Source organism: Malurus melanocephalus, unplaced genomic scaffold, assembly GCF_030028575.1.
Source record: "Malurus melanocephalus ecotype Western Australia unplaced genomic scaffold, MMel_1.1 scaffold_510, whole genome shotgun sequence".
In the NCBI taxonomy this organism is placed as follows: Eukaryota; Metazoa; Chordata; class Aves; order Passeriformes; family Maluridae; genus Malurus; species Malurus melanocephalus.
Window position 1 is genome coordinate 282,869 of NW_026623742.1, and position 12,990 is coordinate 295,858.

Here is a 12,990-nt window from a genome sequence, read left to right on the forward strand (position 1 = left end):
GCAAAGAAATGAGCGAAGGGGAAAAAAATAACAACCAAAAATCCCAGTTCTTGCTGAGGCAGGGTTTTCTTGTAAAGCTTCTCTTTCCGCTCAGCCGGACCGTGAGCAAGCAGAATTCCAGCCCTGGGCATGGCTGTTCCCAAGGATGCTGGAAAAACCTGCAGCTCCACAGGCAGGGCTCAGTCTGGGCCCTGGGAATTAAATTTTGATGCTTTTTAGGGTTTGTGAGGAGAGAAAAAACCCCCTCGGAGTCACCAATTTGCTGTTTGAAATGGATGATTTATGGGTGCCTATCACCCAAAGCATCCCACAAAATCCTGGGAATTCCTCTCAGCTCCTCAGAGCAGTTTCATCTCCAAAACATAATTCCAAGACTTATGAGCATCTGTGCTTTATATGATGAAAAAAAAAGTTAATTTTAATAAATTTCTCTTTCAAAAAAAAAAAAAAAGCCTGGAAGACTGACACAAATCATCTTYCTAACTCTCCAATTTTCAACACTGCCCAGTGGAAAAATTCCAAAATTCAATGAAAAATTAAATTTCCTGACTGCAAACACACACAAAAAAAATTGATTTGGAGACCTGGAATGTTATGTACTACACAAAAATGAACCCCAGCTTCTGGGAAGCTCAAGGATTATATAAAATTTCACAGCATGGGTGGAATAAACCTTGATCCTGCAGAACCTGAGCTTTTATTGACCRACAGCTGCCAAGAGGAAAAAGGCTGGGAAATCACTTACAGGTTCTGACTGGATGAATCCGAGGCCGAGATACACAGATAGGTCATGTCCTGCAATCCAAAATAAAACAGCAATAAAATACCTCCAAGAAGCAGTAAATCYTCCTTTTCTCTCTCTTTTCCCTTCCTCAGCTAACCCAGAGAGGGGGGCAAAGGTGAAAATCCCTTTGGGGTTTGCTGCACCCCAATGGATGGGTGAATCCATCCCACCCCTGGCTGTTTGGTCCCATTTTATCCCAGAGGACAGGCCAGGCTGTGGGGACATTTCCACTGCTCAAAGAGCCCCCCAAAGCAGAGCCAGCCCTTTTCCAGACCCCAAACCCCACCAGGAAGACGGGTGTGAACAGGGACTGACAGAGCCTCTCTCATCAATGAGTTATTTCCTCCTCGTCCTTTTAATACCCCATAAATCATCTGCTGCCTGCTGGCCTAGGTCAGATTACTTTCCTCCCCTTAAAACATCGCTTCCTCGATCAGAAGCTAAATTTAGATCCTTTTTATCTCGGGGTTTGGGGTTTTTTTTTAATAATTTCTTAGCAAAACAGGGGGAAATCCTGCAGTGCCAAGGATTGCCCCATCTCCATCAGGATCATCCTGGCTCAGGCAACCCAACACCACCAGGAGGGTGGAGAAAGTGGATTTTTCAAGGAGGGAAGGGGTGGATATTATTCAGGATGGGAAAAGGGATAATTCAGCGCTGGAATGACCCACGTTGGAAGGATGAGCACGRACAGATTTTCTCATCCATCACCTCATCCCAGCTCCACGCTGGGTACCATCCCAACCTCCCCACGCTATCAAACACACCAAAACCACCCCAAAAAACCCCGACACCCCCAATCCCCGGCTCCAGCGGCTCCTCCTCCCCACGGATGTCCCGCTCCCCGCCGGAATGARCGGGGCCGCTGCCAGAAGCGCTGCCCGGAGCTGCGGTTGCGGGCTCGGGGCCGTGATTGACAAGTTGCTCAACCCCCGCTCCCCCCTCCTCCGTGTCTTTCCGCTTCCCCTTGGCGCTCCGTGCGGTTTGCTCCGTGTTGTAAGCGCTCCGTGCGGTTTGCTCCCCGTCTGGCCGAGCCCCGCCGCTGCCCCCGCCCTCCGTCCGTCCCTTTCGCTCTGCGGGGAAAAGGTTCCGGCCGGGGTTGTGTTGGGGTTCTCTCCCTATTGTGGCCTCACGAAAGGATGAGGGGCTCTGGAAGTGCTGTTCCCTTTCTGAGAAATCCCAAAATTGGGGTGAAGCACCCCCAGCGTGAGGAGGATGTGGAGCTGCTGGAGAGAGTCCAGAGGAGGCACGGAGCTGCTCCGAGGGCTGGAGCCGGGCTGGGAGAGCTGGGGATGTTCACCTGGAGAGGAGAAGCTGCAGGGAGAGCTCAGAGCCCCTTCCAGAGCCTAAAGGGGCTCCAGGAGAGCTGGAGAGAGACTGGGGACAAGGGATGGAGGGACAGGACACAGGGAATGGGGTCACACTGCCAGAGGGTGCATTTAGATGGGATATTGGGCAGGAATTGTTCCCTGTGATGATGGGCAGGCCCTGGCACAGAGAAGCTGTGGCTGCCCCTGGATCCCTGGCAGTGCCCAAGGCCAGGCTGGACGGGGTTTGGAGCACCCTGGGACAGTGGAAGGTGTCCCTGGCCATGGCAGGGGTGCGATGAGATGGGATTTAAGGTCCTTTCCAACCCAAASCAGTCCACGATTCTGTGATGTGACGATGTGTAGGATTTTCCCCTCACCCCATGGCTGTGCCATCCTCACTGTCCAGCCATGCCCACCCCCTCGGCCGTGCCCCCCACTCCCCGCACATCCCGGGGGCCGAACCTGCGGCTGCTCCGGACACACGGAACCGCCCGTGCGGGATTTGTGCACATCCCACCCCTCCGGCATCACCCCAGCTCCACCCTGCCTCAGTTTCCCCACCGGCAGCTCCGGGATCAGCAGGAGAGGGGGACACCCCGAGCGGGCAGTGCCGGTCCCGCCGTGTCCCCTCCCCGCCGGGCTCCATTCACGGGGCACCGCCGCCCTCTCGTGGGGACCCCCCGGCAGCACCGGGCACCGGCCCCGCATCGCTGCGGGTCCCGACTGCTCCCCAAAAACCAGCGAGTGATGCCCGGGACCCCCAAACACCCCGCTCTCCCCTCCCCAAAACCGGCRCTGAGCCCCTTTGGGCGGCACTGCCCGGTGTAAATCGGTGCAAACCGGTGTAAATCGGGGTAAATCGGGATAAATTCATCATTGCTTCTCCCCGGGCCACGAAAAGYTCCCGGGTGTCCCATCTGCACCTTCCCAGCCCCCCAAGCCCCCAGGCGGGCACACACCTCCAGCACGGGCTTGGCGCGGTTGTGGACGGACAGGATGTGGGTCACCCCCTTGCTCAGCAGCTTCTCACGGTCCTCAGAGTCTGGAAACGGGAGCCACGGGGGAATAACCCACCCTTTTGGGACCATGCACCCAGCAGCCACCCACACCCATCACTGCCCACCCCTTGACCCCAATTCCAGCCCTTCCCATGGCCTCTCACCCCACAGAGTGCAAGGAGGGAGATTGGACACCTCCTTCCAAGAAGGATCTCCCTTTTGGCTAAAGCCATTCCAAAAATCAGGAATTATCCAGAGAAATTGGAAAAGCCATGTACACATCAGCCACCCACACCCATCACTGCCCACCCTTGACCCCAATTCCAGCCCTTCCCATGGCCTCTCACCCCACAGAGTGCAAGGAGGGAGATTGGACACCTCCTTCCTTCCAAGGCAAATCTCCCTTGGATTCCCTGGGTGCCTAAAGCCATCCCCAAAATCAGGAATTATCCAGGGAAATTGGAAAAGCCACACACCCAGCAGCCACCCACACCCATCACTGCCCACCCTTTACCCCAATTCCAGCCCTTCCCATGGCCTCTCACCCCACAGAGTGCAAGGAGGGAGATTGGACACCTCCTTCCTTCCAAGGAAAATCTCCCCTTTGGCCTAAAGCCACCCCCAAAATCAGGAATTAGCCAGGGAAATTGGAAAAGCCACACACCCAGCAGCCACCCACACCCATCACTGTCCACCCCTGACCCCAATTCCAGTCCTTCCTGCTGTCTCTCACCCCACAGAGTGCAGGGAGGGAGATTGGACACCTCCTTCCTTCTGAGGAAAATATCCTTTTGGCCTAAAGCCACCCCCAAAATCAGGAATTATCCAGAGAAATTATAAAAGGCTGTTGTGTCCTTGCTGTTGAGATTTTCAGGCACACCCAGGGTTTCCTGGTGTTCCAGCATGGCCAGTGACCACAGCTCCCTTTCCTGGGCTCAAGTGTGGGATCATTGGCATTTGGGATGGGGATTTTGGGCAGCTTTGGGTCCCTGGAAGATGCTGACATTCCCAGGAGAGGGAATCCTCCATCCTCAATCCCAGCTATCCAGGGATCCCACAATACAGACACTTACCACGGATATTCCCGAGGTAGAGACCGGTGACAATCTGGGAGGTGACAAAAAYGAGACAGAGTTCAGATGGCACCAGGCAGCTCTAACATGGGAACAGCAAGCTCCAGGTCTGGCTCCAGCAGGACCAGAGTACCTGGCACCAAATTCCCCAGGCCATGCCCAGAAAAAGCCCCCAAATCCACAGATTAACAACCAAAAAAAGGCTGAACCCAAACCCCTCAGGAGTGCAGAGCTCAGGAAAACTCAGCACAGAAATGGGAGAGGGTTGGATGCCATCCTGTGGAGTTTTAAATGTTGCATCTGCCAGCTGGGGATGGATGGGCACAGGCTATTTATAGCAGGATTTATATTTATTGCAGTTCAGAGATGGCAAGGCTGCAGATTTGGTCACTGCTGCAGGGTTGGGAAGGAGAAAAAGGGCAGCTSAGGGTGTTTAAGGGGTGTGAGAACCCACCACAGCATTTGCAGAGGCACAGAAAGGCAGAGTTGGACTTGCTGGTGCCCATCTGGCAGGAGACCCCAAGTTTGAGGAGTTTTAGGAAGGATTTTCAATGTTTGGTCACATCCAGCTGAGCCCCAGCCCAATGCTGGGTTAAACCACGTGGATTCAGCTCAGCACAAACTGTGACCACTGAAATGGGGTGCAGAGCCCTGCATTTATCAAAACTGGATCCTACAAAAGTGTCTGCACCAATCCAGCCCTTGGCAGCAGGGTTTGGTGACAGCAGAGGGCTGTAAAAGCCACTTTGCCTGTCAGGCTGAGTTCACAGGGGGTGAAATCCCGGTGTAAAACCACATCAGAGCCATGCACAGGGAGTTTGCCCTGATCTGATCTCTCTGTTTTTGTCCCAGAGTCTAATTTTAAACTGGAGGACTCACATTCCRAGTGGTTATTTAAGGACGCTGACAGAAATTGATCYCCTCCTCCAGCYCTGGAGGGAAAAGCAGAAATGAAATCCCGCTTCCCCCTTGGCTGGGGCACATCCCGAGGGTGGAAAGGGAGGAATTTCCCTGCAAGGATCCCTGTCAGCCCTAAGGATGACAATGCCAAGGCTTTGCCACCCCAGGGATGAGCATTTAAGGCCAGCTGTCACTTCTCTGACCCCTGCAGACCTGAGGATATCAACCTTGAAAATAAATCCGTGTTTGTTTTCTTAATTCTCTTGAAGTGCTTGGAATTTCAAAGGGGTGTGGGAAAGAGGAAGGTGCAAATAGCTGTTCTTAGGGGATCCTGGTGGCCTGGGAAGTGCATCCTTGGGCTACAGAACCAGAGGASGTGCTGGCCACCATCCCACTGCCCCCTGTACCTTGCTCATTCCACTCCCCATGGATTTTCTCTCCCCAGGACCAGGATTTGGATGGTTTCTCCGTTTCCAGGGCTACCTGCAAATAAACACCCGAAAATCCCGGAGAGGATGATGAGATCTGACCCCTTCCAAGAGCTCATCRCTGTGCCAGGGGGAAGGGAAATGGGCCAGGAGGGGAGCAAGCAGAGCCCTGGCAAAGTCAGCTCACCTGCAGGCTGCTCTGGCTGCTCCTGCTGCTGCTCCGGAGGGAAAGGGAACACAGAGTGGCTGCTGCCAGGAAGGGGAGGGTGAAATAAGGATCTGGGATCGTGGCAAGGCTCAGGTTTCTCTCCTGGGCTCCCTGGGGTTCCACAGCCTTTTGGGAAGGACGCTCCCAGAAGGAACTCTGCTATCCCAGCAGGTGAAGCAGCACTGGAACTGCAGCATTTCCTTTGAAACATCATTTTCCTGACAAACCCCAAGTCTCTCACTCAGCTCAGAGCCACCAGGAGCTGTGCAAAAAGCAAGGAAAAGCAACATTTACCATATTTGATGGGATATTGGAAAGCAATGATGCCATCAGCAGCCTGGGATTCTGTCACACTCATCCTTCTCAGCACCCCAAATTTTTCACTTAAGGGATTTTTCAGGTGCAGGAAGGGGAGCTCATTGTTTAACACCCACCAAACAATCTCACCTTAAAAACCTTCCCCAAATTTCTGAGTGGAAGGGAAAGAAGGACCRGGAAGTGGCTGAGACCCCACCACAGCCCCTAAACCACAAAATCAAGTTTCCTGATGGTTTCCTGTCATCAGCAAAAGAGTAAACTGAAGTCTGAGCTTGGTTTAGTTGTCAGAGGGGCATTTTTACACCAAAACCCTGTAGAGTCCAGCTTAGCTGAGGGAAGAAATTTGGGAGCAGTTTTCTTAGAAAAGATTAAGCCAAGCACCCAAATCTTGTCAAGGAACCCAATCTGCCACCCCACCAAAAACATCCAGAAACCAAGAACAGGCAGCTCTCAAGTTAACCAGACATTTATTAGCATTTCTGGAGGTGGAGAGGGTGTTCCAGTACAACAAGCAACGAGGTCACGCACAGGTGATGGAATCATTTCATATTCAAGCAGAGCAGGTTTTCCACTGAGTTGCTTTATTTCTTCCATTCGTTCTTGTCAAAATCCCACTGGGCTGAGATGCCCTCCACGGGGTTAACCCTCATGTCCAACATCCTCTTGGTCTGCGCCGACAGCCACTCCTCGCTGAAGGTGTGCGGGATGGGGGGGTACACTGCAGGATGGCAAAGGGAATTTAAGGAATTAGGGAATTATGGAATTAGGGAATTATGGAATTATGTCCTGATGCCATGCAAGCAAGTTGGGAATTTTGGGAAAAGTCTCATTAATAAAAGGTTTTTCACCCCATTGGAGCAGGGTGCCCAGAGAAGCTGTGGCTGCCCCATCCCTGGAGTGTCCAAGGCCAGGYTGGATGAGCTTGGAGGAACCTGGGATAGTGGGAGGTKTCCYTGCCCATGGCAGGRATAATGGGATAATCTTTCAGAYCCTTCCCACCCAAACCAGCCTGTGATCCCATGAAATGTTCAAACCTCCACTCCTTACACCCAGTTCCTGCAGCATCCAGCTCAGACCACATTCCCACATGGATTCTCCAGCRGTTTCCTTCATTACCAAGGTAACAGTTTCCTGCTTTCCCTTTTTTGGGAGCCTCAAGGCAGGGAGCAGCTCCTTTAACTGCTGCTCTGCCTCCTGGCAGTGGAGGCTCCCTGGAGGTCGGATCCTTAGCTGGGAAAGCAGCCAAACATGGCAGAAACCCAAATGYTCACTACCAAGGCAGCAAAACCTTTTCCGGCAGCAGAGAGGGGAAGTTCTGGGATCAGGAGTATCATCATTCAATCCCCTCAATTTCCCATCCTCCCAAAGCTCCACCACCTTTCCATGAGTCAGCTTCCTSAATATTGATGCTGCATTCCCCCTGATTTCCAAGTTACACCTCCAGGATGGCGTTTTCAGGGATTTACAAACAGTTCCTGCTGGGAATTCCTTATTATGGCTGTTCCATAAACCAGCCTGATCCCACAAAGAATCGCCATCAGGCATCACCTCATCCTGCTCTCCACAGAGGAGTTACTTACTGAAATGCTTCTGCCAGATGAGTATGACTCCAGTGAGACCGAGGAAGAACAACGCTCCCCCCAGGATGGTTTTCCACTCGTTTGTCCCTTTGTTCATCTCTGCGTAGGTCTCGTTGAATTTAATTCGATACACTGCGGGGGAAAAAGTAACAAATCCTCTCTTTAAACTTTTCCTGGGAGTTGCAGGTGACCCAGAACTCTGCASAGGGAGGTGAACAAAGCCTGAGGCTGCCCAAAAGGGGATGGATTTTAAATTAGGTTTGGCATCTCTCCCACATCAAGACCAAGGAGTTGTTCCAACCCCACATCAATGATAGTCTTCTTTTTATAGGTTATCCTAAAAGTTGGGCAAAAGGTGCAGTATGAACCTGAAAGAAGGGAAAGTGGGAGGTTTCCTTCCTCCCCTCCCAGTGTGGTTCTTGACCCCAAAGCTTCCTAGCACAATTAATTCCAACAGGAATGTTTTGAGCTCAAAAGGCTTCTCAGCTCTGCCACTGAAATCCACAGGAATTTAAAATCCAACGCAACAGAAAATTTGGAGAGTGCTCAGGAACATCAGAGCAATTCCTCAAAGAGTTTTAAACCTTTCCCACACCAGGTTCTCCCTTCACATCACGAGAGGAGTTTTATTTGCAAGTCAAAACACCCAAGGGGAGCTTTCATTCGCTGCATTTTGGTTCATGCCAAGGTCAGTGGTCATTAAYATTCAAATCCACGTCTGTGTTTGGGGCTCACTTCACTCAGCTGGACTAACAATGGCACGTTGTTGTAGTGAAGGGATTTTTTTTTCTGGCTTGTTGAAAGCAGGTGGGAATCAAGAAATAAATATAATTATTAATAAATAAATAATAATAAATATAATTATTTGGTTTCTGGAAGAGGAAGAAATGGCTGAATGCAGCCTCAGGTTTGGCCACAGCAGGTGCATTTCATGTCCTGTAACAGCACCAAAGATCTTGGGAATAAAAACCAATGGATCTCCACGTGTGCATACAAAGAACTCCACAAATAACAAAATTCCTTCAAGGATCAGCTCTGTTCACAGAGACACTGGGACAAATAGGGATGAAGAGCTGTTCCAGGTATGGCCTGGAATAAACACTTGTCAAATGACTTTTGACAAGGAGCTGGAGTGACAGGACAAGGGGGAATGGCTTTGAGCTGAGAGTGGGTTTTGATGGGATATTGGGAAGGAATTCTCCCCTGTGAGGSTGGGGATGCTCCTGGATCCCTGGAAGTGTCCAAGGCCAGGCTGGACATGGCTTGGAGCACCCTGGAACAAGAAGATCTTCAAAACCCMTTCCAATCCAACCCATCCCATAACACTGAACACAAAAATTGTGCTTTTGCTGCATGTGAGGCCACTCCAAACCCCCCCAAACCTACACTGCACTTTCTCATCCACAGACAGGGCGCTCCACGATGCCTTCTCCTTCTCCTTCAGCGCCTGCTGCTGCGCAGAGAGGTTCCTGACAAAGGCCACCTCGGGCAGGGGGACGTCCCGCCGGTCCACGTAGGCTGGGAGGGTGTAATCCTCTGCCTTGACAACGCCAGCTGAGGGGACACAGACACACACCACTGCAAACGTCTCTTACTGGGCACAGCACGAAAGCCAACAGCTCCAAAAAGCGCAGGAATTCAGGGGGGAAGGATTTGCAGATGAAGCATTTTTAAATGGTGTGAGAAGAGAATTCCAAGATGGTTTGGGTTGGAAGGGAATTTAAGGGTCAGGGTGGACATCAGGAGGAATTTCTGCATGGAAAGGGTGGTCAGGGATTGGAATGGGCTGCCCAGGGAGGTTTGGAGTGCCCTGGAGGTGTCCAAGGAAGGCCTGGACATGGTACTCAGTGCTCTGAGTTGGTGACAAGGTAGGGATTGGGCACTGCTTGGACTCGATGACCTCAGAGCTCTTTTCCCAAATGAATGATTCCATGATTGTGATTGCTGCCACCTCCCACTGCTCCCTCCATCCCAATCCTCCCCTGATCCAGACTCCCAGAGCAGCTTTGCATGCCCCTGTCGTGTTTTATTAGGACCCACCATGTCCATGTGCTCTCAGGCACAGAGAGGTGGAGATGGATCTTCTCCCGACAAGGTTGAACACTCGGGAAGCCAACATCCTGCAGGGGCAGGCAGCAACAGGTCAGTGCCCGAGGAGAAATAACAACATTTTCCACGRGTTTATAGTAAAAAAAAGTACAGCCTCAAGATTTCCTGCTCCTTCTCAAGAGGGCAGCGCATCACTCCATGCTTTTCAGGGATATTCTCACACTAAGCTGATTTGGATGAGCCTGTCTCTCCCTGTTTTTAACCCGAGCCTCGAAGCAAAGGACATTCCGTTATTTAAACCACCCGTCTGGGACGCTGTAATTCCAAAATAAACCATTCCTGGGCAGACTCCAGGAGCGCCAAGTGAACGGAGCCTAAGCACATCCCAGCAAGGAACCATCCCGGCACATCCCGGACAAGGGCGGGATCCCACACAACGGATTCCCCCACACACACGGGATTGAACTCCTCCAGCTCTGCCCTAAACCGCTCAAGCTCCCCCGCCCGTCCCTGACCTTGCCCTCCCCGGCTGTGGCCTCAGCCCCGCCCGACATGTAACGACACCGGTGACACAACCCCGCACGGACACGGTGAGACCCTCGGGAGGGGTCGCGGCGCTSCCCCCTCACACCCAACCCGCGCTGCCCMGCCAGCCCAGGCGCGGGTGGGGATRGCGTGGGGGCTCCCGTTGTCCTCCCCAGCCCGTTCCCAGCCCGTTCCCCGTCCCCTCCCGGCCCGTCCCGGCCTCACGACCTGGCGACCGTCCTCTACCGCGGGCGGGACCGGAAGGAGCGGCGGCCGGAAGCACGGGGCACGCCGGGAGCGGGGACAGCGAGAGCGCCGGGCCGGAGCGGCCCCGCGCGAGGGCTGACGGGATGCGGGCGGACCGCCGCCGGAGGATTGCCRGAATCCCTGCATGGCTGAGGAGGGAAAAGCGCTCCAAAGTCATTAATAACAACTTGGGAGCCATCACAATCATGGAATCGTGTGGCTGGGAAAAGAGCTCCAAGGTTGTTAATAATAACTTGTGAACCATCACAATCATGGGATCGTTCACCTGCGAAAAGAGATCCAAGGTTATTAATAATAACGTGTGAACCATCACAATCATGGGATCGTGCAGATGGAAAAAGAAATCCAAGGTTATTAATAACAACTTGTGAACCATCACAATCATGGAATCGTGCAGCTGCGAAAAGAGATCCAAGGTTGTTAATAACAACTTGTGACCAATCACAATCATGGGATCGTGCAGCTGGGAAAAGAGCTCCAAGGTTATTAATAACAACTTGGGAACGATCACAATCATGGAATTGTTCATCTGCGAAAAGAGCTCCAAGGTTATTAATAACAACTTGGGAACCATCACAATCATGGAATTGTTCATCTGCGAAAAGAGCTCCAAGGTTGTTAATAACAACTTGTGAACCATCACAATCATGGGATCGTTCAGCTGGGAAAAGAGCTCCAAGGCTGTTAATAACAACATGTGAACCATCACAATCATGGAATCGTGCGGCTGGGAAAAGAGATCCAAGGTTATTAATAATAATGTGTGAACCATCAAAATCATGGAATCGTGCAGCTGCGAAAAGAGCTCCAAGGTTGTTAATAACAACTTGTGAACCATCACAATCATGGGATCGTTCAGCTGGGAAAAGAGCTCCAAGGTTGTTAAGTCCAAGCTGTGAACGATCACCACCAGAGCGCTGAGTGCCACATCCAGGAATTCCTCAGGCACATCCAGGGATGGGCACTCCAACCCTCCCTGGGCAGTTCCAATCCCCGAGCACCCTTTCCATGCAGAAATTCCTCCTGGTGTCCCCCCTGTTCCCTCTCCTCCTGTCCCTGTTCCCTGGAGCAGAGCCAGACCCTCCTGTCAGGGAGTTGTGCAGAGCCACAAGGTCCCCCCTGATCCCCCTTTGCTCCAGGCTGAGCCCTTTCCCAGCTCCCTCAGCCTCTCCAGACCCTTCCCCAGCTCCGTTCCATTCCCTGAACATGCTCCTGGACTCAGTGTCCTGTCATGAGTGGCCCAGAGCCGAACAGAGGATTTGAGGTTTGCAGCCCAAAAACTGTGAAAAAGCACAGAGAGCATCCAGATGTTGGGAAGGGAAGGGGATCAGTGTGACAGAGGTGGCTGAGACATTTCTTCCAGATGTTATCCTTTATACAAAAAACAATTCTCCTTTATTATTTGGGATTATTTGGCCACATCCCTGGAAGTGTTCAGTTCCAGGTTGGGGCTCAGAGCACCCCAGAATTGTGGAAGGTGCTCCTGCCCAAGGCAGGCAGTGGATGGGATGGCATTTAAGGTCGTCATATTAAAATCAGCAGCATTAAGGTCATAAATTATGTCATCATGACGGAGATGATCGGTCACAGGTTGGACTCCATGATCCCAAAGGTCTTTTCCGTCTCCATAACCCCAGAGATCTTTTCCATCTCCACCATTCCAGAGATCTTTTCCATCTCCACAACCCCCGAGATCGTTTCCATCTCCACAATTCCAGCAATCTTTTCCATCTCCACAACCCCAGAGATCTTTTCCATCTCCACAACCCCGGAAATCTTTTCCGTCTCCACAATTCCAGAGATCTTTTACATCTCCATGGTTCCAGAGATAATTTCCATCTCCACAATTCCAGGGATCTTTTCCATCTCCTCAACCCCAGAGATCTTTTTCCACCTCCACTACCCCAGAAATTTTTTCCATCTCCACAATTCCAGAGATCGTTTCCATCTCCACAATTCCAGAGATCGTTTCCATCTCCACAATTACAGAGATCTTTTCCATCTCCACACACCCAGAAATCTTTTCCATCTTTACAACCCCACAGATCTTTTCCACCTCTACAACCCCAGAGATCGTTTCCATCTCCACAATTCCAGAGATAATTTCCATCTCCACAACCCCAGAGATCTTTTCCACTTCCACAACCCCGAAAATCTTTTCCATCTCCACAATTCCAGAAATCTTTTCCATCTCCACAACCCCAGAGATCTTTTCCATCTCCACTACCCCAGAGATCTTTTCCATCTCCATGATCCCGGAGATCTTTTCCACCTCTACAACCCCGGAAATCTTTTCCATCTCCACAACCCCCGAGATCTTTTCCATCTCCACAATTCCAGAGACATTTCCAGCCCCATCCATGCCATGAGGCCGCGATTCCACGCGGCTGTTCCTAAACCACACAACCCGCAGATCGCCGCGCTGCCCCTCACACACCGCCCCAACACCCCTCACCCCACACAATTTTAAAGGATCCTCCCCGCTCTCCCCAAATCCCCCAAAACCACCCAAAATCGCTGTCGTAAAGCCGGCCGCGCTTGGCGGCGCTT

General features: G+C 51.9%; 2 protein-coding genes across 2 annotated transcripts in view; both read right to left on the minus strand.

Moving 5' to 3' along the window:
- The window catches only part of LOC130582616 (dual specificity protein phosphatase 22-A-like), a 14,100-nt gene extending 8,607 nt beyond the window's left edge, over window positions 1-5,493 (minus strand). The window contains exons 1-4 of the mRNA XM_057381433.1: window positions 5,473-5,493; window positions 4,166-4,199; window positions 3,054-3,136; window positions 746-795 (exon numbers count right to left, since the gene is read on the minus strand). Coding sequence (XP_057237416.1) covers window positions 746-795; window positions 3,054-3,136; window positions 4,166-4,199; window positions 5,473-5,493 — 188 coding nt within the window. The remainder of the gene's footprint in view (window positions 1-745; window positions 796-3,053; window positions 3,137-4,165; window positions 4,200-5,472) is intronic.
- Window positions 5,494-6,469: 976 nt separating this feature from the next.
- LOC130582612 (cytochrome c oxidase subunit 4 isoform 1, mitochondrial) lies at window positions 6,470-10,484 on the minus strand. Its single transcript, XM_057381429.1, has 5 exons — window positions 10,402-10,484; window positions 9,640-9,719; window positions 8,986-9,153; window positions 7,600-7,731; window positions 6,470-6,737 (listed from the first exon to the last, which is right to left on the minus strand). Exons 2-5 carry the CDS (start codon window positions 9,716-9,718, stop codon window positions 6,601-6,603), a joined length of 516 nt encoding a protein of 171 aa, XP_057237412.1. The 5' UTR covers window position 9,719; window positions 10,402-10,484; the 3' UTR covers window positions 6,470-6,600.
- Window positions 10,485-12,990: the final 2,506 nt, after the last annotated feature.

What these genes read in the sequence shown, in the direction of transcription:
- LOC130582612 (XM_057381429.1), bottom strand. Translation starts at nt 9,718, where the DNA reads ATGTTGGCTTCCCGAGTGTTCAACCTTGTCGGGAGAAGATCCATCTCC. An exon ending in TGTGGATGAGAAAGTGCAGT is followed by an intron (nt 7,732 to 8,985) that starts GTAGGTTTGGGG and finishes TTTCCCCCGCAG; the next exon opens with TGTATCGAATTAAATTCAAC. An exon ending in CATCTGGCAGAAGCATTTCA is followed by an intron (nt 6,738 to 7,599) that starts GTAAGTAACTCC and finishes GCCATCCTGCAG; the next exon opens with TGTACCCCCCCATCCCGCAC.